At 37.8% G+C, this 24,596-nt stretch overlaps 3 protein-coding genes and 1 long non-coding RNA gene across 9 annotated transcripts in view; 1 reads left to right on the top strand and 3 right to left on the bottom strand.

Annotated features, from left to right (window-relative positions):
- Nucleotides 1–3,027, bottom strand: part of Atp8a (ATPase 8A) — a 79,849-nt gene extending 76,822 nt beyond the window's left edge. Inside the window, exon 1 of the mRNA XM_049841108.2 lies at nucleotides 2,884–3,027. Within this exon, the coding sequence (XP_049697065.2) occupies nucleotides 2,884–2,929 (46 nt within the window). The 5' untranslated portion in view covers nucleotides 2,930–3,027. The remainder of the gene's footprint in view (nucleotides 1–2,883) is intronic.
- Nucleotides 1,912–4,970, top strand: LOC126054676 (uncharacterized). Its single transcript, XR_007511057.2, has 2 exons — nucleotides 1,912–1,975; nucleotides 3,688–4,970. It is a non-coding gene; the product is annotated as an uncharacterized LOC126054676 (long non-coding RNA).
- On the bottom strand, nucleotides 3,113–18,895 carry LOC110375203 (cholinephosphotransferase 1). 4 transcript variants are annotated; one of them, XM_021333235.3, is made up of 8 exons: nucleotides 18,513–18,895; nucleotides 15,450–15,690; nucleotides 13,147–13,305; nucleotides 10,335–10,466; nucleotides 8,355–8,513; nucleotides 7,840–7,965; nucleotides 7,373–7,499; nucleotides 3,113–3,575 (listed from the first exon to the last, which is right to left on the bottom strand). In XM_021333235.3, exons 1-8 carry the CDS (start codon nucleotides 18,722–18,724, stop codon nucleotides 3,502–3,504), a joined length of 1,230 nt encoding a protein of 409 aa, XP_021188910.1. In that variant the 5' UTR covers nucleotides 18,725–18,895; the 3' UTR covers nucleotides 3,113–3,501. The 4 variants fall into 4 exon arrangements, with proteins under 4 accessions (XP_021188910.1, XP_021188912.1, XP_021188911.1 ...); XM_021333237.3 differs by lacking the exon at nucleotides 10,335–10,466 and adding an exon at nucleotides 11,928–12,053; XM_021333236.3 differs by lacking the exon at nucleotides 10,335–10,466 and adding an exon at nucleotides 8,964–9,092 and having other exon boundaries at nucleotides 18,513–18,894.
- A 925-nt stretch (nucleotides 18,896–19,820) lies between these two features.
- LOC110375210 (ankyrin repeat and BTB/POZ domain-containing protein 3) overlaps nucleotides 19,821–24,596 on the bottom strand; it is a 41,612-nt gene continuing 36,836 nt past the window's right edge. Inside the window, exons 9-24 of one of the 3 annotated variants that reach the window (XM_064036609.1) lie at nucleotides 24,435–24,580; nucleotides 24,131–24,318; nucleotides 23,915–24,043; nucleotides 23,642–23,826; nucleotides 23,335–23,549; nucleotides 22,998–23,223; nucleotides 22,789–22,921; nucleotides 22,556–22,695; nucleotides 22,343–22,470; nucleotides 22,056–22,264; nucleotides 21,812–21,939; nucleotides 21,652–21,738; nucleotides 21,417–21,574; nucleotides 20,816–20,978; nucleotides 20,542–20,724; nucleotides 19,821–20,456 (exon numbers count right to left, since the gene is read on the bottom strand). In XM_064036609.1, coding sequence (XP_063892679.1) covers nucleotides 20,259–20,456; nucleotides 20,542–20,724; nucleotides 20,816–20,978; nucleotides 21,417–21,574; nucleotides 21,652–21,738; nucleotides 21,812–21,939; nucleotides 22,056–22,264; nucleotides 22,343–22,470; nucleotides 22,556–22,695; nucleotides 22,789–22,921; nucleotides 22,998–23,223; nucleotides 23,335–23,549; nucleotides 23,642–23,826; nucleotides 23,915–24,043; nucleotides 24,131–24,318; nucleotides 24,435–24,580 — 2,616 coding nt within the window. In that variant the 3' untranslated portion in view covers nucleotides 19,821–20,258. Of the gene's footprint in view, nucleotides 20,457–20,541; nucleotides 20,725–20,815; nucleotides 20,979–21,416; nucleotides 21,578–21,651; nucleotides 21,739–21,811; nucleotides 21,940–22,055; nucleotides 22,265–22,342; nucleotides 22,471–22,555; nucleotides 22,696–22,788; nucleotides 22,922–22,997; nucleotides 23,224–23,334; nucleotides 23,550–23,641; nucleotides 23,827–23,914; nucleotides 24,044–24,130; nucleotides 24,319–24,434; nucleotides 24,581–24,596 lie in introns of all 3 variants that reach the window. The other 2 variants (XM_064036608.1, XM_064036610.1) reach the window with 2 other exon arrangements.

A 24,596-nucleotide genomic window follows, 5' to 3' on the forward strand; every position in this document is an offset into this window, starting at 1 on the left:
ACATATATACTATAGTTATTTGTGATACAAGATTGCAAAGTCATCCCCACTTCATCGAGGAAATTACTAAATGCAAAAAAAAACAAAATGGCGCTCACATATGAGTACCTATCAAATTAATAAGAAGTACCTATTAAAGTTCATTTATTTGAAAACTCAGTTTAAAAATGAAACGAGGTTAAAAATATATGTAAAAACAATAATAAAAATTACTTAATTAACTGAATAATTATTTTAAGTAGTATTTTATTTGTTTAATATGTATTTGTTTGAAAAGTCTTATCAAGATTTTCCCAAATGGAGTATTGCACACGATGTTCTAAATTCAAATCACTTTGCCGCTCTAGAGGATAAAAACGACTTTTGCGCTCAGATATCAAAGGGTAAAACTACTCTTTCCGAGATGGTGGGATGAAAAATATTTTATTTATTGCACAAACATAATAACGTCTGGTAGATTTTCAGAAATAAAAGCTATATACCCGACTTTCTATTGTTTTGGTCTAGTTAAGGCATTTGTATACCTATCAATGTGTTAAGGCAACATATTACTACGATTCAATTTACATCTACTTACCGCAGTAATTAAACTAGCTAGAGTATGTAAATAGTTCTAATGTAAAATTACCTACTAAATAAGCAGTTCTAGCTTCCTGTAACAGCCTAATTCAGGAAGCATGAACAGTTACAATGAGGGTTTTTGAAATTTTTTCTGCCACCGGGTGGCGCCACGTGTGCGTCTGGTCCAAACAGCTGTCAAATAGTATGGAATTGTAGGTGCCGAACTTATTGTTTATTGAAATTCTGTTATATTGGAAGTGTTATTGATTTTATTATGGACTACGGTCAGAATAAGGTTTCCGAACTAAAAATTGAGCTAAGAGAGAAGGTGCAAAAGTCACTGGTACTAAGGAAAAGCTTGTTGAAAAATTTGTTAACACAATATGATTTAGTTTTTTTTATTTACTCAACCGCAATAGTAAAACAATAATGCAGTGCTTTAATTATAAAATAAAAAAAACACTAAAATCGTTCACTATTCATAGTAAAGATAAGCACTTTGACAGTTATTGGACCTGACGACTCGGTGCTGCCACCTCGTGGATTGCCATTTTCGAAAACCCTCATTAAACGAAACGCTCGCAGCGCCATCTACCAGCTGTTATTGCAATTGCCTCGAAACTGTAGTGGTACTAGAGCAAATTAAACTATATGTTAAGCTAGTTAAACCTGAGTAATATGTACACTGAATACCTGCAAAACTGTAAGTAAGCTAGCCTTATAATAGTACTTACTTGAACACGTTATTTACTATGATTGCCTTTTTTAATTCTCATTAATTTAATTATAATTAGGTAACTTAGGTAACAGCTTTCAAACCTTGTGTTTGATAGTTTTGCTATTGTGATTAAAGTAATGTAAATAGATAAAGTTTATTGTTAGTAATCATGGGTACAATCACGTATTCAAGTACCTCTCCCGCATTCACTAATTTAACAGTCTACTATACATATAGGTAGGTACTTAGTATTTCATGAAATCAGTTGTACCTATTTTCAGATAAGACAATGCTGAATGAAGATTTATAACATGTACCTTTTCAGATACTGAATGAGATGTATTTGTTTTGAATAATCATTCATTCCCAAACCAGAAAATCAATATAAGTACAACCGCGATAGAATGCTCGGCATGTCTTACGTGATTTTTGAGAATGCTCTATTGTTCTTTTGGTCAAAAGCATCCTACTAGATTAGTACCCTGATAATCCACTGTGCTTTTAGTTCGGTAGGTAACAGATAGGTATAAGATGGTATCGTGTTCAGGAATCAGTAACTATGTAGATATGAACCCATAGATAAGTATCCGATTACTACACTGATAAAAATGTGGTTAAATCAGTAGTACCTAACTGATAAATAAGTGATAATCACTTGAAACTCGTTTGCTTTCTCATCCTGATGATAGTGGACAGGTAATTAAATTCCACTTAATATTTATTTAGACACAACAACATTGGCCTATTTATTTATGGTTATTAGCTTAAGTAAATAAATAAATATAATTTCAGTCCTCAGTAGATCACAATTCATAGACTTCCCTCCTATTATGCTGCAGGTATTTCCCCGTCTCTTGTACCTACTTCGATAAACTCGGTCCTATAACAACCTAGCTATTGTTATACATAGAGGCATCCTTTTATAGTATTGCAATTAAAAATACATTGTGTAGATACCTACCTACTGCTTAGGGCTTAGGATATTGGGAAGGACAAAAAATAATGATGCTAAGTATTTAATTCAGTGGCTTTGTGCCTTAGGTATGTATACGTAGAGATACCCACTTGATAAATAAGGTATTCGCAAAATCATTAATTAACATTGCGAAATATGTTTCAAGTTAACTGATAATTAATTTACAATCATAACTACCTATACAGTTTCATGTCATAAAGGATAATTCAATTAATAAACAACAGTTCTTTTATAATACTATCCAATTTACATCAGCGCGTGCGCATACATACCCGTCATCTCATTAAACGTATGTACACTAAGGTCAATTAAAACAAGGTCTGAGAAAGATTCTTTTATCAATTTTCCTAGCACAACGTTATAATTCCATTCTTTGTTAAAGATCAGTGCAGCTACTTAGGAATGCCAATCATCCGCCCCCAATAATAATATAACTTCCTACTAGATATCTAGGCGAAGCGCCAACAATATCTATTATTTACATACTTACTGCTAATAGCTTAGATCACGAACAACAATAACTTTATAGAAAATCGTATTATTCCTACACAAGAATATCCCTAACAGGAAACTAAACAAGATAACGATGTTATATTTAAATTGCATACCTACTTTTTTATTGACATACCTTGATCCAGACCTTCGTAGTCCTGTCTCCGTCTGCCAGGATTCATGGTCACCGCAAGTTCACTATAACCACACTTTCACAACTATCATAACTAACACAGTCAGTTGGTAAACAAATAAGATACTCGATGATAACGTCGGGTGAAACTCGGCTATGAATGTACCTCTACGTCATTCATACATTATCTATATGCGATGCGTTCCGTTTTCACTCAAATCAAAACACACACTGTATTATTAACTCACTTTATTTGCGAATTGATTTATGATTTAATAATTTACAAACTTAACTTGGTTCTTTGATATCTTTGTAATAATACTATAGTAAGACACGCCAGACGTAGACATTTAAAGTGTTCATATTACAATATGTTATACATGCTAATTTATTCGGCTAATACTTGTAGAACGGACCGGTGTGAACAGGAAATATTAATACTGAACTCGGAGGAAAAAAAATATTCTGATCTATTTGTGATTTATCTAATACATAGGTATTGTACTTCTAAAATGAGGAAATTATTGTCATAATTCCTCTATTTTCAGCCTCCCGTCACCTTAAATATAACACATAAATTATCTGGTCAATAGACTTAAATTAATTAGCAATACTACTAAATTAACTAATAGAATTATTATTTATTAATGGTATAATATCTTCGGCGTCCGATTTTTCGCTCTCACTCGTTATTACTGTAACAGAAAAATATAATTCTGCCTTATTTTTTATAGAAATAGGTGTAAGTTACAGAAAAATAAGAAAAACATCAATCTGGAAATTCATAATAGAAGATTTATTTTGCAGGTGTTCAACAAATGGGTTAGTACTACAAATGATAAATGAAGCAAGCTTTCAAGAAATAAAAAGCCATAATATATAAAATAAAAATCAAGCAAAATATTTCGCAACTGTGGTTAAGTTTCAAGCTCTATTGTGGTGTAATACGGTTCATATTCAAACAACTAACACAAGCACCACTGACCTTTGTGTCCGTACTTCTAGCGTGTAGCAAACCATAATACTACTTCATCTTGTGGCATAGACAGGCACCATATAACTTGTAACCTCTTTGATAAAGTACATATAACTTGTAACATTAACTCTGATATAATAAAAAAAAACAATGAGTGGTATTCTACAGGTACTCTAATAAAACAAGTATAATCAAAATGTACATTTGTTATATTTCACATAAAAAATACATTTAACAATTATGATACAGCGGGCTTGCGTTTGTGTAACATCAATAATTAACACATATTTACACACTTAGCACTACAGCGGCTGTATAGCTACTTCAACCTTTAACATTTTTGAGCTCCAATTATGTACGTCCGAGTGCAATCACTATTTTATTTTAATTCATTTGAACCGACTAGATGAGAAGACAGTACGTCTCTAGCAGTTGCAAGCGTTCCTAGCACTTCATACATATAATATTATAGCACATACATACGTTGGAAGGAAAATATACTTAGGTAAATAGAGCTACGAGAGCGAAGATAGATTAGTGGCGGCCGACACCGGCGGTCAGTTGTTAGCAGAAACATGAATCGTAATGAACATTCAAAACTTATTATTAGGATTTAATTTAGATTTTAACGATAGACTAGCTAAACTTTAAGAAATGGAGCATAACATTATCTAGATATAGATCTACAGAAAATGGAAAGACAGATATTCAAAGACACAAAATTAGTATTGCTCTAGGGTTGAACAGTCGATACAATATTGTATAACAGTAAATATATTGTATTCTTTCGAAAATTCTGTATTTTATTACACATCTAGTTTTAGTTCCCTGCCAGGTTCACTTCTGGCTAGTTATTATTATTTTAACAGAGTAAATGGCTAAGAAACGGCCATCCCTTCTATTTATAAGCTTCTCCAACTACTTGCTATTCATTAAACTATACCACATTTTCTTCTATCATAATAGTGCTGATATCAACAAAAGAAAAATTACATTATATTTTGTTAACAGAATTTATGAATACTTTGCACAATTAGCTATTTACAGACATTATTATAATCTCTAATTGTATTCGTTCTAGCTGACTTCTACCTGGCCTAATTCGCTAGCTGTTTTAAATAACTTGTTATAATTTATTCAAAGTTACATTCCGTCCATAGGTCAATTATTATTAGATAATTTACGCTAAATTAGTCTGCGCTCGAGGCCACCGACTCCATCAGTAACAGTTAATAATAAATAAATATTTTAATTTCATCAACTTAATTAAAAAGCGGTGCTATTCAACAGAATGTAACCTTCATGGTAGACATGTCATAGTTTAACTTGTCCATAAAGTTGGGATTAATATGAAGAATTAGCAGTAATGCAAGTAACGTACTCTATTGACGACAACCGCGATGTTGACCGTTCTCGAGCAAGCAAGGAAACGTGCTAATTTTAGTGTACCTAAAAGGACGTCCAAAAGGTACTCATAATTATCGAAATTGAGGCGATTAATGAGTCTTTTCATGACATCAACATCGCGAATGTCACTAACACACTCAAAAACTGGTTTAAAACTAATGTTCTAGGGGGCAAGCATCCCATCCATGAATCCCTGACTTACTCGTCATCGCTTCCTATGTATACGAGATAACTTTTATCCAATAGATGCGCCTCGTCATCTACAACAATGACGCACTGGTCAGTGACGGGGGCTTGTCGACATTCTAGTAGCGAGAACTGAGTTCTGGAATGTTCTAGGGAACTTTATTCCCTGAAAAATCATTGCATTTTATTCCATTTGAGAGTTTAGCAAATTATTAAGAATAATATTCGCTCTTTTGTTGATTTTTTATCTCAATTGAACAGCTCAGGTTAACTTAGCATGCTCAGCAATGTGAGATCTTGTCTCCCAAATTTTGTTTGGAACATTCACAATACTAGACAATTCTCGATACTCGAAGGATCTTGCCCCATCACTTTGTGACTCAATAAGTTAATATAACTTAGAAGTACCCAACACCTATAGAGGAAGCGTTACAAGGCATGCACTCTGTCTAACCCGCAACCGAACTCTTTAGACCCATAGACAACTTTACAAAAACACTGGCCACATGTAGTGTTTGCTGGACAAAACAGTGTTTTAAATAAAAAAGGTTTTAAGTGCCAATTTTTTTTTTGCCCACCATGGTAGTAACTGCTTAAGTAAATTACTACTTGTATAATTTACGTTTAATTCTCAAATTATTGCTTTAATTTAGGTCCTAATTTCCTAAGCGTATCGAATTTTAAGTTAGAATTTTTCCTACAGGTAGAGTCGACTACGTAGATGTTCCCTACGAAGAACGAAGTATAGTATGCCTAACAATACTACCGAAGTTCTGAGAGCGACGCTTATATTCGAGAGCAGACGGTCTGACCCGCCGCCATCGCGGATTATACATAAATAAGTTACACACATAAATATAAGTTCCCTTTATTTCTAACTATCCTGTCACAAGCTAATACAGTTTGTCAACATTTCTATGTCATTGTTAGTTATTATTTACACAAAAATGCCATAGTTTTTGATAGAACGCTTAATATTTGCGTCAGTGGTCCATTTTTGTAGCCACTTAATGCATTGTTCGATATGTAGAGGCAATTCAGAACGTTATTTTAGTTTTTGCGTACATTTTATGTTAACAACTTTAAAACTACTTGATAATAAATAACGTATTATATTCCTTGTGTTTGGACGTCCTAGATATTAGCATATAGTTCGCATAAGTGTTAGAGTAGAGGAAACAGAACGGCGTTAGATCACCGGAGCCTTATCCCATAAACAATATACAAACCGAGCCGTGACTATTCAACAAATTAGTTATAACAAGTCCGTTTTGTACGCTGCCGACATCGCGTACAACGAAATTTTTAAAACGAAATTTCACTGTACGGGTATTGAAGTATTGTATTTCATACAATAATTATTATACCTTTTTGTAGGTAGTTTATTTTTACAACATTTATAATTATGATTTGTGTATTAAATAAGCAGAAGTTTGTGAAACATTGGCACAGCAGCGTGTAAAACGAACATGTGTGCTTGACAGACAAGAGACAGTGCATACCGCACAGCGGCACCAGTGACAGCTGACACTAGTGGTACCAGTGACACTAGTACTTCTAGTGGCACAAATTATACAAGACTTACTAGTTACACTAGCAACGGTAATGAAACTAGTGACATGAATATTAATAGTAGTACAAGTACCACTAATTTTATACGTAATTTTAACGCCACTAGTCCCACAAATTTTACTAATGGATTTAGCCACATCAGTTTGACTAGCGGTACCAATGCTGCCAGCAGCACTAGTGACACTAGTATTACTAACATCACTGGACACACTAGTTTCACCAGTATCACTAGCGGCCCTAATGACTAGTGTCACTAGCATCAGTAGTTATACCAGTGCCACTAGTGTGACTATGTAGCCAGCGCGTGGTGTCACTAGGAGTGGTGGTGTGCTCGCTTGGCGCGGCGCGTACCGTTGGCGGCGTGTGTCGCGGCGGGCGCCGGCGCGGGAGTGATGCGGAACAGCTGGATGCGCAGGTGCGCGCAGATCTCCAGGCAGATCTGCCCGCAGTACCGCACCAGGTCCACGCATACCCATATCTGGAGAAACATTTGAACATAAAATCTCGTTGTACAACAAATTACTCTGGACATTTAAATAAAACTATATCAACATCAGCCCCACCAAGCTTCTTTACAAATGTCAAACATTATATATTCAATAAAATAAAAATCTGGCTATCCGCATTGTCAAAAATGCAAAATGTTTGGGAATGTAGCAAATGTAAAAAATATTGCAACCCCTACTAAAGAAATTTTCACGAAACCTGAAATGCAAAGTTTTGATGACTGTAATGTAAAAGAGGAAATTGGGCATAATTTTAACAATTATTTTTCCTACAATTATAACCCCTTCTAAACAAATGTTCACGCGACTTACCGTACATAGCCACAGTACATAGTACTCGGGCAGCGCATGGTTGAAGTACTGGTTGAGGAACAACATAGCGGGCCCTAGCAGCGACCAGTCGTAATACTCCATCTCACTCTTCGTCATATGCGCCACCTGCAAACATTATATAATTTCTTATAACGAATCTATTTTTGATATAGAATAGATTTTTAAAGCCAGTTCAAGTTTTTTTGTTTTTTCAGAGATTTCAACTGCATCCTGGAGATATGAGTACCTTGTGGAACAATAGGTAGCTGACCCCAATGTCTTTACGGAACTTGTGCACAAGGATAAAAGGTCATCTGATTTAATTTCAAGGCAAATTAGTTTCTTTTACCGTGAAAATGTAAGCTTTACAAAGAAACGCACATTTTAAATTTTATATTATGTAGTTAGAATTTCTCTTATTTAACTTCCACTATCAAGAGTGTAAAAATGAGCAAAATCAAGCTAACACGCGCACACAAAAACACACAAAATCACTCAATAAAAAAATAACTTACCACAAGTCTATTGGTGACTTTAGCGGCGACCATACCGAAAGCCAGTATGTAAAGCGACGGGTGATGCTGGTACACATTCGACTCGCTCTTCTGGAAGATGATGAAGGCCGGTACCACCACCAGCGAGAACGGGATCACCGGAGACAGGATGCTCGTACCCTGGTGGAAATACTGGGTGTACCACGGCCTTTGGGAGCGTCAACTAGCCTAGAGTTGGCTGATTGACTGTAAAAGATGCAAGGATGCAAAAAGGCTTGGATGTTTACATTAGCTTGTAATTTTAGTTTGAATTTTTAATCAACATCAAAATCCACATTCTTTAGTGACTGCAATCAAAAGTTGTTAAAGGGACTTCGGTTGTAAGCACTAACAGCTAAGCCTAAGCCATACACTAGCATGCAACATTCAACAAGCAACGAAACAAACATGCGGTTAGTAAGGCGTGATGGATGCGACACGAGTGCGCTATGACACACAGCACAACACTACAGACACGTGCGGCGACACGCGACACCGGAGCGCGGTGGACACGCCGTTAGTACACTTTGTGCAGCGTTTACTCTTGTTAAGTGTTATTCATACGGCACAATGCTAATCAAAAACTCTTACTGCCACTGTGGAGCCGTTTTTCCCCACGCCACCCTTCATAATGACGGTAACGTAACCGACGACTAGGTACGTGGTGAGTATCACCACCGCGTAGTTGGATACCAGATTCAAAGTGATGTTTATCGGTAACTGTAGTGTTAGACCGTGATATGCGATGATGGTGAGGATGTCACGTGACGACGTCATGCGGTTAGGTCCCGCGGTGTAGCGCGCCGCGGCAAATCGACGCAGGCCATAACAGAAAAGAGAAACACATACATGCCATTAATATCATTACACGACTAACGTACGGACTGGAAGCTTACATCCGTTTACATTACACTGATCGGCATGTGCTGTCTTCACTCATTTATGTCGTGTGTTATATGTTCAGCTGTAGCTGTCACTGTGTTACTGGCACAGCGAAGCGAAGCGACATTTAGCTTTTAATTGTGACAGAGCATCTTGAATCTTATCTCCACTGTAGTAACATACATTAACTCAGTTGATATCAAGTGAGCTCCCAAACAATGTGTTAAAACGAAAAGCCACATCGCTTCGTCTGTCTGCCTGAATGCCTAAGGAATAGACAAGTACAAATGAACGGTCGACAAGAGATCGCAAGTGGCGCCATAACATAGTTTGTAAGTTTGATGTGTGAGTGTTAATAATGAGGCATATTTTATTTAAGTACAAATATTGCATCGTATGTATTTCAAATATATGTATTAATGTACATAAATGTAACATTTTATGTTGTTAGATTACAATTTACACAAGTTATTGACGTTTTATTGATGTCGTGTACTTAAAATATTATATACGCTTGGCAATAAAACCCGTGCTGTATTTGAAATATTATTTATATTGTGCAACACCACCTGATATATACCTAAGTGATTGCAAAGAGAGCCCCATAGTGCTACCATAGAGAAGACCTTTAAAGAGGTTAATTGACATAAGATTGTCTATTAATCACCAAAACCTAGCCAGTTATAAAAATAATAATATTATTGATATCATTAGTCCTTCAGCTTCCGAATGAAATACCAATTCTAACCCACAGGAAACCTTTCCATATTTTGTTTAATTTCTGATAATTCCTGCCCTCCACGCCGTTAGAACACAAAAGTTATTACACAAATGATTTTTCAGTTGGTGGGTTATTGACGCGATTATATTCCATGCAACTTATAATCAAGAAATGTGACGTTTCAGTCATCTCTTTTCTAAAATTAGTCCTGTACAAGTTTAAATTACTTAAAGTACAGAGACTTAGAAGGGATCAGTACGAGAAATAGAAAAGTTATTTTTGTAATTATAAAGACTGTATCGTCGCATTTCACCGGCGTCCCACGTACGTAGGTCCAATTAAACAATATGCAATCTTACAGCAACGGTCGATCCGTTTTTGCCACATCCCCTAACTCGGAACGTGGTAAAAAAGTTGGTAGCAAAGTAAAACTGCGCCGCGAAGCACATGGAGGTAACTTGCAGACTCAGCGGCACGCCCAACGCTGGGATCTGCAGCATGAGGAGCCATCAGGCTGGGCCACTGGGCCGGTGCGCAAACACCACACACCACCTACCACTTACTATCGCCGCTAATCGTCTTGTCACTACGTCAGATCTTAGCACATAACTCCACTCAACTGGTATTGGTCCGAACCAGAGCTTTATGACTGGCAGTATACTTCAAAATGAGTGAAGACCCACATTTGGAAACAAAAATAAAAGGGGAGACGCACCAGCCACAAATTGATTGTAAATAACTATGAAGGCCCTTCCATATAACAGTGATTCATACACTACAAGAGATATTGCAAATGTGCAATTCTTATAAGGGAAAGCCTTCAATGTTAACACATGACTAACAAGTCCTACACGGAAACAAAGACATTCTTAAAGTATTATTTATCATAGATCATGCTCCTTGAAGAGACAGTTACATCAAGTATACATCCTGCAATTAAATACTTAATACATACAATATTTAAACGTAATCTACAATACTCTCTTAATCAACTCAAGTTAAAGTTAACTAATAAACTACATTGATCTACTCCTCGGTCGCGACAGGGAGCATAGTCTAATTTACAATAATTAATTCTTTCATGCTATTAAAAAAACCCACATGATAATAAGCGATGAAACCAAAAGTGTGACTTAGTAAAACATAACAATAAGCTAAGTATACTGTGGCACTCGCACCGAGATATCACACTTCATTACTTATTTGCTTATAATGTCATATTTAATTACTTTAGTACAAACTCCAGCTATATCTACTCTAGATGGATATTTAATGGTTTAAAATGATGGCAGCTTTATTTCTATACATTAATTTAATTATTCTTAAGTTTATGTTGTACATTGTAAGCAAATATTAGTATAAAACAGTGTGAGTATCTGGTGAAAGTGCCGTGAGACTAAGGAACTGCTGCCAATCTGAAGCCGAACTACTTCCGCGCTAGGTATGCAAGTCAACCGAGATTACTTTACGTTACAATTTCGATACCCAATCTGCAGCCCAAACAATGTCGCCACTGTGGGAGACCGTACATTCTATGTCATAGTGATAGCACAAATAATACGTAAAATATGATACACATCTTTTTGTTTTTTAATAAATACAACACAAATTCAAATGAACTCCTTACACGGAGTTCTAAATTCGAAATTGCTGTTTGCTGTCTTTTCAAAACAAAATCTTTGTTCAAAAATGATTTATTAAAAAACAAATAAAAATATTTTTATATAATGGCATATATTTCTCTGCTCTTTTGTCTGATATTTATAGCATTCACGTTGGCTATGGTACAGTATGTGCTTACTGGACAAGTGCGGTAATATTCCAATATTTTTGTAACTATCACTTTGACATTTGAGTTTGGGGGCACGGTAGTGTGACCAAGCCAAGTCTGTAATACGGGATAAAGGTCTCCGACAGGGGCTGATTGTTGGTGGGACTATAAAATGTCTCACAGCGACGGTGGAGCCGTTCTTGCCCACTCCGCCGGAGACGATGGCGGCGACGAGCGCGCCCACCGTGAGGAACGCGCCCCCCACGGCCACCAGCGCCAGCGAGTACCGCACTTCCAGCGCGCCCACCTGCCGCACACGAGCCTCACTCACCGCCCACACCGCGACGCTCACGTCCGCCAAATAGAAACCAACTAACTCACCCTCCAAGAAAATACGCAAGAAATTCCAAGGACGAGAACCCCCATACATTTTTTATAACCTTTCTCTGATTTTACAAAAAAAATAAAAGCGACATTTAAATAGCTCGAGTTTTTTTAACATATAGTGTTTGACAATCGACTTCTAGTTGGCAGAATCGTGACCAGCGTGTGCAATGATAGACTGGACAAAGGCGTTGTGGTAAGTTTCAGTTCAGGTAGAGTCAAGTTGACCTGATAGTGACGGTGGAACATTGACAGAACTCGACTATAGCGTCATGTGGGTATTTTTAAACATCACCTAACAGATTACAGCTGGTGTAATTTTTCGTTTAGAATTCGGTAGTAGTATTACAAAGATTTGTGTAACATAAAAGAATTACGAGAAACGTTATTTTTTATTAAAATGCCTTCTCCACTTTGTTTATCTTGTGGAAGATAATTTTATCCGTAATTATTTTATGTGTACATTAAATATTTGCAGGACAACATCGATAATTTGAGACAAGTTGTTTAATAAAGTACAGTGTTATTCAAATATCGTTAGATAACTAAACATTGGACAACACTGAATTGACAGTACTCAGATAATTCGTGTGTGAGGCGTGCTTGCGTACAAAATGACTTGCACTATGTTACTGTTTATCGTGAACACGTAATTTGCTGCAAATATAAACTATTTCCCCGACTGATGGAGGCAACATGTCTCATACGTCAGTTTGTTACTCTTACTGATATATTTCGTATAAATGTTTTGATCATGGTGCCTCTATCAAACGAACAATTTATTTATATTTGACGTAAGCATTGACGTTTTACATATAGACGCGTAAAACGCACTCTATTTTTATAGACGAAAATTTTTATCAACTTGTGCGCACTTAATCGCCAGACAAAAAAATCTAATGCGCTTAAATGTTTCTTAGTCGCGTCTAAATGTTAAACGTCGTAACGTGATTGTTGCAAGTCATTTCGCAGCTGTAAAACGCAGTGCTGATGAGTGATCAGTTGGAGTACGTTACCTGAGTGGCCCAGAAGCTGGGGCCGAGGATGGCGGACACGAGGTGGATGCCCATGATGGAGTACTGGGCCTCCGTCACGTCTATCCTGCCCATCTTGAGCGTGCCTGTCACGTACGCCTGCCAGTGGGCGCAGTAGAACAACGTCATTGCGCAGAAACACTGCAATTTTGGAGAAGCGTGTGAAAATATTTTTAAAATACATAGGTGGGTTCTATATGGAATGTCTCCTGTCTTTCTTAGTTGTTAAAGTCGTCTTTTTGCAGCAGAAGGCTCTTCTAGGGAAAATAAGGGCATAAAAAATGCTGTAGTCGTTACTAATGAATCATATCAATGATATAAAAGTTTCTTATACAATACAATAATAGTCAATTAAGTATGACAAACGACTAATATTTGAACTTTATTGTTAATTTTCCTCTGATTCATATATCTACATTTATCAAAAATAATAATTTAGTTTATAAATTACAAATTTTGCCCAGGTCACTGACCGCATCAGAATCAATGCTACAACCGTGTCATATCAAACGCAGTCGCCGAGAAATCTTGGAATGTCCGAATGAATTATGACCTACAATACAAGTAAATGACGTGTCTCGTAAAGAATTCGTAAAAATGCGGATATCGGTCACTAGGTCACTACCGACTGGACGTTATTGACCTCTAGCTTAATAGTCAATATCCTACCAATCAAGGCTTCAAGAGACTTCACATTATCTTGGCCTAATTTAGGTAAAACTTGAAATAGAGTGATTCACACAGATTGGCCAGTTTCCAGATTTTGGCGGTATCTGGGCGCGTTAGTTTGGCACCACTCCCAAATAAGAATAATTCAAATAATGAGGGCCATTCGCGGTTACGGAAAAGTACATAACTCGTTACATCATATTGGTTTGACATAGCTGACATACGAACGTAGTTCATTCACAAGTGCTTTTTACAAGGTCGAAAGAGAATACAAGCATATATGCGAAATATGCAAATATTCGGAATAATTCCAACTTTCGATAAATAAATGCAGAGAAACCCGCTACTGACTACTACTTTGAGTAAACATGGAGGTTCTCTCAAATGAAAGTTTGCTAATTCGCTGACGAACGTAAGCAAAAAATGCCGTTATTTTATAACAGTTTATTCATAGCTAGTGCGGGGCTTTTCTTAGGAAGTAATAAAGCAGCGAGGTACGATTACACGACTTAATTTCAGTATTACGGGAAAGCTGTAATGATATTAAACAAGCAATTTCCCGGGTTATAATACCTGGCTTCGGAAATGTATTTTATATAAGAATTAAGGAAATTTTAATTTGGTACTAAGTACTTTGGTCTTTCTTATTAGTAAATAATGTAATTATTTCCCTTATTCGATTGAGTGGGTGCCTATTTACGTAAAACCTGTACTTAAAACATTTAAATTATGACTGCTTCTATTTTTCTAACATTATCTAGTCAAAGATAACAACATGCTTAATTATTATGTAGGTACATATGGACATAATAGCTAATCGTACACAAATAAGGTGCTGACTGCCGGGTCGTTACAGTAAACATAACATGCTTAGCCCACAAGAAAGTTACATAATATCCAACCAAAACAATGTCAACAGACTCATTGGCATTCCTCTATTAATTGATACTGCGACCTTTAAGCAATTGTCACTGTTATAGAACTACACACGTTTCCGTAAAGAATAAATAATAATTGCATTAGCGAGCTCCTACTAACATACTACGTCTAAACACGGAATGCTATAGGGAGTGCTTTGTTAATTTTCCATAGACTCCCTAAGGTAAACGTCACGCATACACTAGATACGTACGTATAAAATACTTATCTAAACGATGTTTTAATACATTAATTAGTCAGCAGCGACATATCACAGGTTACAAGTAATTATGAAGATTACAGATACGTGATAGTCGTTGAAGCGGAATTGTCGTTTCTATAAAATCTAGACGTCTGCAATCAAAGTACTATACCTATTTAAATTTTATTTCCAACTAAGTACTAGGCTTATACTCTAATTGCTTTGCAGTAAGTCTGCCGAGACTGTCATCGGCCGTCCTTTCTTAGGACCGATTAATAATTTAATGGAGCGACAAGGAATGAGTCAGTCCGAATGCTTACTTACGACTGCGCATTAAAAATGGTGACTATAGGCTAAGTACTATGGGGTAATAAAGGGAGTTTATAACCTTGCCCTTTTATTACGGTAATTACGGTAATAACACAGGCATGAAAATAGTAAGTATGAGATTTTTTTTGCTGCGATTCTTTAGATCGGATTATCAATTGTTTCTCACCTGGAAGAACATCCAAGTAGGGTACTCCCCTAACTTGACGGCTATGCAAGCCCCTAGCGCTATGAAGACTGTAGATATGCTGTCACAGCCATGATCGAAGAGTTCTCCGAGCGGCGACTGGCTGCCGGTCCGGCGGGCCTGCTTGCCGTCGATGGCGTCCAGGCTCTGGTAGATGAACACTCCAAGCGCGCAGAGGGCGCAGGCCCATCGTGGAGGCTCCTGCCGCGCGTCTGGACTGAACCTGAAGCGATCAACAGTGGGTTGTAGCTCTGGTAGAACAATATTACTGTAGTGATGCAGAAAAGAAAAAATATGGTGTAAGTTCTGTATGTATATGCAGGGACAATAGCATTCCTACTTTATTTATACCCATAATGGAATAGTAACGAAGAACTTATTAAAGCTTATAAGTGGCGTAATGTCAGATTTTTAATTTGGTAGATTACCAATAACAAAAACTCGAATGAATAAACCTCTATCGCTGAGTTGACGTAGTATAACGAATAGAATTAATGGTTTCTGCATTAGCAATAATCAGGGGCTTGTCGTTAGGATCATTGAGTGCCATTCTGGTCGATTTGCTATATCAAGAGCTCTCAGGTCGCTGGGTTGACGCGTAGGCGCGATACTTTACGGTCACTACCTTAGAAAGCCGGATAGGTCACGGCAGGGGTAATATTAGATCATGTTCCACCTCTTTTCTCTTTATCTATCAGCTAATTTTAGACCTCATATTTTGGCCAATCAATTAACATTTTTGAACCTTCTTATTATCGTGTATCGAAGGTTCCTCATACATTTGCAGTAGGTACTAGCTAGTACACGGATAGGTTCGCCAACGCCATAATTGCTATGAATTGTAGTGGCATCGGAGCGTGACCGATCTAGTCATGTGTAACGCACGTTGAGCACTGAATGAGGACACATTCATATGGTGCCTTAGGGGAAATACCAACTGCATAGCTAACCTGCTAAGGCGCTCAGGAAATATGGGCCCATTGGAACCTTTTAATAGTATTTCTGTGTCAAAGATTTGTATATTTGACAAAAAATGCGCACATTTGTGATGATTTTTTATCTTTTAGTCCTTTTGAACATCTAAACTAATTGTAATTGGCTACGATTTAATAATAACTTGTATCTAGAGGGCTCCTAAAGACAAAAGTTCTCATTTGTCTTTTACTGAACATTATAACTAGATGGCTTTGGTTTTTATTCTCATTAAGGTATTTAACAGACCAATCAGTGCAATGAATGGGAGATTGATTGGCTTCAATCACTGTGCATTTAATATTTTATTATAATTGCACTTTACTTTTTTATAATTGTGCATGAATAAAGAAATTAAATAATGCTTTATTTTATAAATGGCTACAATTTTTTAAAATATAAGTACTTAACACAATATTTTCTATATAAAACCTCCTAAATTAAGTTATGATTGTAATAACAACAAAGGTAAATTGGTTTACGTTTTCATCTATTATAATATGAGCCATCAGAGACTGTTTTAATAATATTAGCTGTAATACTAAAATACTTATTAAAATTAGTACATGTATGTAATGTGTATGCAGCATTACATATCTATTTATTGTTAAGTGAGCCCACTTATTTTATTTGCCCCTAACTACTTCCCAAACTTGGATAAAGCAAAGCCTAGTCATCAGGGGATTGTGGTGCTTTCTTGCAGCGAAAGAATTTTTCAAATTGGTTTTGTCATTTCCGACTCTTGAAGGTACAAAGAATCAAAATTACCCAATAATCTTTATGTGATTCCATCAAATACTTGGCCAAATAGAGCCCAGCTGTGTACATATTTAATTAGTATAAAATTTATTTTTTTCTAGGTATGTTAGGAAACTCCAACCAGCTATTCAAAGAAGTAGGTATTGTGTTTATGCTAATGAGGTTAATTACCATACACACCTCACTACAAATGTACAGCTATTTTCAATTAATTACCATAATCATTAGGTATTTGTCTATTTGACCTAATTTTTTGTAAAACATACTTTAACATTCGTTTTTTTTTAACAGCTGGAAATATTACAGACTGTGTTTGTAATATAACGTCTTTGTAAATACGTATTGCTATAATAAAACGTAACATTATGTTCAAATCAAACGTTTTACAGGCATATTTGATTGTTATTGTACTCATCTAACAACAACTAGTATCTACAGTATACCTGTTTCTTCTTTCTTAATCTTCATTACAAATGATAAAAAATATCCAGAGCCGATCAGCCAATTCACCATGAAAGCATTAAAATAAGGCAGATAACTGCAATTGATATCATAGTATCATAATGATACCACTCCCTAATATTATATACTGATGCAATGAACGCAGGATTTTAGTACTTTTATTAAAACTCCAGTTTATTATATCTAATCTTATATCGGAAGGTTTGACATTAACCCAAACTGAGATAATATCTGTTAGTTATCAGCTACACAACTTCTACTTTAAATGTTTAGTCATGCTGATATCTATTAAATCAATGACAATTTCTATGGGCATGTGATAATTGAAAAAAATGGCTGAACCCAATACTGAGAATTAGCTTTTTTGCTGCCTCTTGTTTACAATATTCTACATAATGACTCTACATAAATAATAAGCAGTCTCTAAGTATCTGTTTATATTCTTATAAGAAAGTGAGAGATTAAAGGTTATGGGTCAAGCAGGGATTTGTAGGGATTCCAGTGAGAATACTGAGACACTACTGAAGTTAGTTGTGTTGTTCATTGATAATCCTGGAGACAGCTATAACTCAATTCCGGCTATCTTATCACGCAGACTGTGGCGCGAGCCTGCTCCGACCAATCGCATGTCAGTTTTTTCATACATTACAACATGTAAACATGCGTGAAACTATCATTTTACTGAATGGAAATTGCAACGGTTACAAAATCATCACAGACCACTTGTGTTGGACTACTATTGCAGGCCGCTAGAAAGTCTTAGTGCCACCAGAAAATGAAAGTCGTTACGGTCGAGCGAGATCTGTGACACAGTTCCTAGTAACGTATTGATATAACCTTCAATGTACTTACCAAACTAGTATAAGTGTGGTGACTATATTTACTATTAAACCTAATATTGTGATGAGATTCGGCGCGAGCCATAACGGCGTTTTAGACACTAGCCAGCACCACCACGGCTGGAGCCATGCATCTAATATACTGGCACTCGTACAAGAATATTTGTGTTCACTTAGTCTTTTTAACTGGGCAGCATTGAGTATTCTCTCTTTGTAGAACTGCATTTTATTTCACTGTCACGACATTACAAAACACAACTAAATTCCACCATTTACTAAATTCACAAGATAAAATTCGCAAAATCGCAGTGCAAATCACATTCACATCGCAGTTCACACTGTTCTTGACACCATAAACAACATGTGTTTTTTTTGTACGCAATGAATGATGTTCTGTCATCGAGCCACGCGTAAGCCATAGACAATATTTTTGACACTTCTCAGAATGTTACCAGTTAATAAAATTTTACTCTTTTTCGGGTGAAGTGTGGTTAGGTACCAGTTTATTGGTAAATATTTTTTTGGGTCGTATGGTATGGCACTACATATCGAATGAAAAATGAAAAATCATTTTTTTTATTCTTATCAAAGTCACACCCAAAAGTCTTTCGCAAAGTCTTTCTCTCTGTACCATTAACTGTAGGACCACTTTGGTACGTATAAGTATAATATATACTTAGTACCTACCTATTGATAGCTTTCCTTTGCTTTTGATAAAGTTTATGTCAAAATATAATGTAGTGTGTGCTCGCCTTTAGTTTAAATGAGCAAGAGTGGGATAGGAAAGAATTGAAGAACTCAAGAAGAGCAATAACTGGGGCCCGATTCTCCTAAGTTAATAATGTCAAAATCGAGTAGAAATCGAATCGCAATATGATCGCAATAGCAGTTTTAACCATATCGGGCATTCTGCTACTAATAAAAGACCAATCGTATTCGATTGACATTTGATTGGTGTGCGATTGGTCTGCTATTTTGGTAATTTTGGTCAATACGGTAGTTTGCTGTACAATCATTTTGCAATCGTAAATCATTTGCAGACAAAATGATTCATTATTGAATGACAGAAAAGGATAAAAACGTTTATTTCAAAGAAAAAATAGCGGAATGCCACATACGTTTCAATCGTAATCGAGTCGGGATTGGATATCAGTCGAATCGAGTCGAACGTGAATCGTATGTTGCTTAAGTAAAATTAGGAGAATCGGGCCCCTGCTCTCTACAATTTCTACAACTGTTGTATTAACGAAAAACGGTAGATATTTAAATTGAAACCGAAGAATTCTACAAGTAATGGATGAGACAAATGAGACATGTTACAACACAAAGCTTTATTTCAACAATAATTACATTAAAATTATTACAAAGATATAATACTTTCCATTCATAAAGTGTTTCATAAATGAGAATTATTCGTAGAATTACAAATGAGGACGAAATACATTTTGTTACAAAAATATTTATATCCCAATTGTAGTTGTTAAATCTATTTACTTATCTACATAAAGAAGTTAATTTAGTACTTACATTAATACATGTTTTTAAAATTGTATTTAACTTCGTTACATAAAGGTTTAGCATGACAAAATTAAAGCCTTATAAAGTATTTGGGAAAATATTTTAGTTTCTCTATAACAATTGAAGCTGAGCAAGTAGAACCTGATCAGCTAAATAGTCAATGACAATTCTTTTAAAATTATTTAGCAAAATATTGCTATGTAATAAGTCTCTGAACATTTGACATGCTTATAAATTATAGTTATCTATTTTTAGCTTGATTTTTTCTGGCTTCGATTCTTTTTTGTAATGTAACCAACAGAGCACCCAAAACGTTATGGCCGGGCAGTCTTTTCCCGAAGAGCAAACGTTTGACGGAATCATCGTACGTGAGAAGAGCTACCATGTTTTGCAGAAGGAATCCTTGACAGTATTCTAACAGCTGAGTAGCACCATAGACCTGGAACCAAAACACCATATATTAAGTCAATGATTTAAAAGGAAGGACATACAAAATAATACTCGTTACTTTGATGTAATTCTACCTTAGCATGAATATAGACTGAAACAAGGTTATGTAAGTCTACAGATTTGGCTGCTCTCGCCTCGCAGTGCCTCTGTAGCGGCAGAAGCTGGAAGAAGGAGGCGGCAGCCAGCACCTCCAGCACGTCAGTCTCCGGGATGTCCAGTCCCGTGCAGCCTCCGGAGTATAGGTACTTCATCACTTGCTGCAAAATAGAAGCAACAAAATCATGAGAATCCCACAATGTAACAAAAGATTATAAGTACTGCACTGTCATCCTGAATAATTAATCGTACCTCAAAGATATGATATCGGATGTCATTGATTTGGACGAGAGGTGGGGTGTTGGCGACTGGCAGAGCTTCATTCGATGATCTCGCAGGCGCTAGCATGGCTCTTAGCCGCGGTGACTCCGATACAAGGACTATTTTGTGGCCGTAGAACAACCGTCCTTCAACCCTGAGAAATGTGGAAATAGCACATGTTCATATTATTATTAAATCCTTAATTGAAATCTTACCTCCATTAAATTACTGAATGACGAAGAAAGTACATAAGCGGAGTACTTAAGAGGAGTACATAAGGGGAATACATAAGAGGAGTATATAAGTGGAGCACATAAGAGAAGTACATAAGTGGAGTACATAAGAGTGTACATAAAGGAGTACATAAGAGGAGTACATAAGAGTGTACATAAAGGAGTACGTAAGAGGAGTACATGAGAGTGTACATAAAGTAGTACATAAGAGTATACATAAAGGAGTACATTAGAGGAGTACATAAGAGTGTACATAACGGGGCACATACGAGGAGTACATAAGAGTGTACATAAAGGGGCACATACGAGGAGTACATAAGAGAGTACACAAGAGAGTTAATTTCTCATTCCATAGTTACCTGAAAGTGACATCAGCTAGTGATGGGTTGTTGACGTATGAGGGGTCGACTCTAGCAGGCGCGGGCCCAGCTGGGGGCGGCGGCTGAGCCACGCCGGGCACGGGCTCTCGTCCGTAGCATGCGCATAGGATGTCAGCCAGCAGCAAGACAGTGCCTTCCTTCTAAAGATAACGAAGCTATACTATAAATTCCAAATAAAATAGAATAAAATCATATTTTTGTCAGTTAACATTACCTTGCTGTACCGTAAAATGTTAAACAGCAGGGGGAGGCACTCGTAAATGAACTGCTTACTGTAGTGACTGTCATCAGATGGGCACACCTACAAATAAAATCATTTGTTTAAACTTAACTCTCGATGATGATTTTTGTTAGAAAATCGTGACCTCGTTTACCTGTAGGAAGTCTTGTAAAAGTTGATCGATAACACTATCAAGAGCGGCGTCTGCTGCGGCAGCCAGCGATAGCGTCCACGCGTGTAGCGACCACGGCACGCCCAACGCGTGTAGTTCCAATGTAATATCTAAACAAACGAGAAAAATGTTGGTAAAACAAACATATTGAAACAGTGAAAATTCTTAGAACCAAAAGCCGTCGCGAGTATCTTCTATTTTAAGGTGCATGGTAAGTTAGTCTCACCTAAGTGATCAGTCTCGGCGGCGCAATACATGGCATCATTAAGAGCTCGCTGCTGCTGCTTGGTGAAGGTGGGAGGTCGTGGCGGTGGCGCGGCCCCTTCAGCTAGGACCTCTTCTAGTGACAGCACCGCTTGGGCAGCACGTGCTCCTCCTCTGACCGCTGCCCGCACACAAGCGCGCCGACCATGTGCACAGCACACAGCCACCGCACTGCAAAAAACATAGTTGTTACAATAGGTACTGTTTTGCTAAGTACATACACCTTCTTATAGTAGGAAAGCCACTCACCTATAGCACCCGTACTGGGCAGCAGGAGAGTAGCACAACGCATCGTTAAGTTGCGTCGAGAGGAACGGATCTGCGCCATGAGATAGCAGTAACTGTACCAGTTCCAAGTTGCCAACGCCACATGCCACCTAAAAATATAATGGAAAATACTCTCAAATCTTGGCCAATGATATGACTTAAGTACTTAGATAAATTGTTTTGCGTATAGTATACCTGTAGAGGAGTGAGAGTGCAAACATCGTCACCCCTGGCAGGTGCTCCGTCTACCCTGGCGCCAGCGGCTATGAGCCGGCGTGCACACTCTACGGCACCACCACCTGCACCGCTACATGCGTACACCAGCGCCGTCCAACCTGTAAGAGAAAATAATTTTATCCTTAATTTAGTAACTTAAGTTTGAAGTATTTAAAATGCTATATATTTTTTTTTAAAATATAATTAGGTACCTGCGGTAGGTGGAGTATAGGCGGGAGTGTTCTGTTGTGTGGTCGGCGAACGGGGTGACAGCGGCACAGCACAGTGGGCCGCACACGCACCACCCGTCTCAATGTTTGGGTCAGCACCTGCTTCTAATAGCATCTAGAAAGGAAATCAAAACATTTTTACATAACATCAGACGTGCTCTTATACCATAGGCGTTCGATTATTTACTTACAGCTACAATCTGTTCATCGCCAGCTAACGCTGCCTTCATGAGTGCAGTGAGACCCGAAGCGTCAGGCGCGTCAATGCCAGCCGGTGGCAGCAACGCTCGAACTCCACCCACTAGATCTGGTCGGCCGCTGAGCAGCGCTCTCTGGGCGACGCCAACTGCAGCTCTGCTTAGCTCGTCCGCAGTGCGCGGGCACCGGGACCACACAGGCTCTATTGCTTCTTCCATTCTGTAAATCGTGGTATTATGGTTTGTGAGAAACAGTTCAGCTAATAATTACTTGAAAAGGATTACATAGCAGTGTTGTGGAAGGTCAACGGCAAGTATTAAATGGTGTTACGTTATGGGCCGTGGAGGGCAGTCAGCGTGAGGCAGCAGTAGCCGGGCGGCCTGCAACACATCATCAGCGTCGGGCACAGCGGGCGGCGGGCGCAGTGCGGCGTGCGCGCGGATGACGCGTACCCACTCGCCCAGCGGCGGCAGTGCACCCGCACCTCGCTCGCCCCACAGCCCTGCGCCACCACAACTACCACCAGACGTGCTCGAGTGCTCCAACTGTTGAAACAATAACATTATAGAACAAGTCTTAGTAGAAACGGCATAATTTGTTTGACAATAAACTGAAAACGTAAGTATGAAGCGCTCACTTGTGAACATCTCATAAAATAGTACAGAGCTCGTTCTGCAGCAGGTGATAGTGGCGATAGTCTTGGGTGAACCCTTCGTAGAACAGCCCGCAACTCTGATGCTGATCCAGCACACGTTGTCAGAAGAACTGACGCTGTTGATCCACCGGAACTGTTATTTGAACCTGCAGAAGTCCCTGAACCACCTGTAAATTGTCAAAGTACTAATAAATATAGTCTGAACAGTTTTCGTAAATAAGCTGCATTACGTAAAGAAACCTTTTCGATACGTACCGGAACCATTAGTAGTGATACCAGAATCGTGACTTAGTCCTAATTGTCTATGTTCAGGGCGGGACACTCCTGAAGATGAACCGGAACCTAGTGAGCTCATGGATTCCCAACGAGAGAGTGATAATGCTCCTGCAATATAAAACAGGTTATGTAAAACAATACATTTTCACATGTATTTGTGACACATATACTTTAGGAGACAAGACCATTCCTTACCTGAAGCTACCCGTCCAGCATTCAAGTGGCTGTATGGCTGGAGAAGTCCCCAAAGATCAGCACAGTTAGCGACAGCGTGGTCAACCACTGCAGGTGTGATAGGTGCATTGGCTGCACTGCTGCCGGCTATCAGAGCAATCTCCTCTAGTAGCGTCTCCATTCCAGCGCAGAGGTAGATCGCTGCATATCTGCAAAAAAAAGATCACAAACGTTTAATTTTTTTTTGACATTACTAGACATACATTATTTAGTAGCGTGAGCTAAATATTATACCTCCAAAAATCAGCAGAATAAAATCACTTACTCATGAATAAATGACGCTACACGAACATCCAGCATCCACCTCTGAAACCGTCCTGGTGCAAGGCTGGTGCGAGCTCGAGCTGCTGAGCCCAAGCGCCTGGCTGCACTGCCCGATGTCGCATACATTGTCGCTGCTCTTTGGCAACCCTGCCGAGAAACCCAA

This window comes from Helicoverpa armigera, chromosome 10 (genome assembly GCF_030705265.1).
Source record: "Helicoverpa armigera isolate CAAS_96S chromosome 10, ASM3070526v1, whole genome shotgun sequence".
In the NCBI taxonomy this organism is placed as follows: domain Eukaryota; kingdom Metazoa; phylum Arthropoda; class Insecta; order Lepidoptera; family Noctuidae; genus Helicoverpa; species Helicoverpa armigera.

What these genes read in the sequence shown, in the direction of transcription:
- LOC110375203 (XM_021333235.3), bottom strand. Translation starts at nt 18,724, where the DNA reads ATGCAGTTCTACAAAGAGAGAATACTCAATGCTGCCCAGTTAAAAAGA. An exon ending in CCAGCTTCTGGGCCACTCAG is followed by an intron (nt 10,467 to 13,146) that starts GTAACGTACTCC and finishes CTCATGCTGCAG; the next exon opens with ATCCCAGCGTTGGGCGTGCC. An exon ending in CGCGACACACGCCGCCAACG is followed by an intron (nt 3,576 to 7,372) that starts GTACGCGCCGCG and finishes TTTCTGTTACAG; the next exon opens with TAATAACGAGTGAGAGCGAA.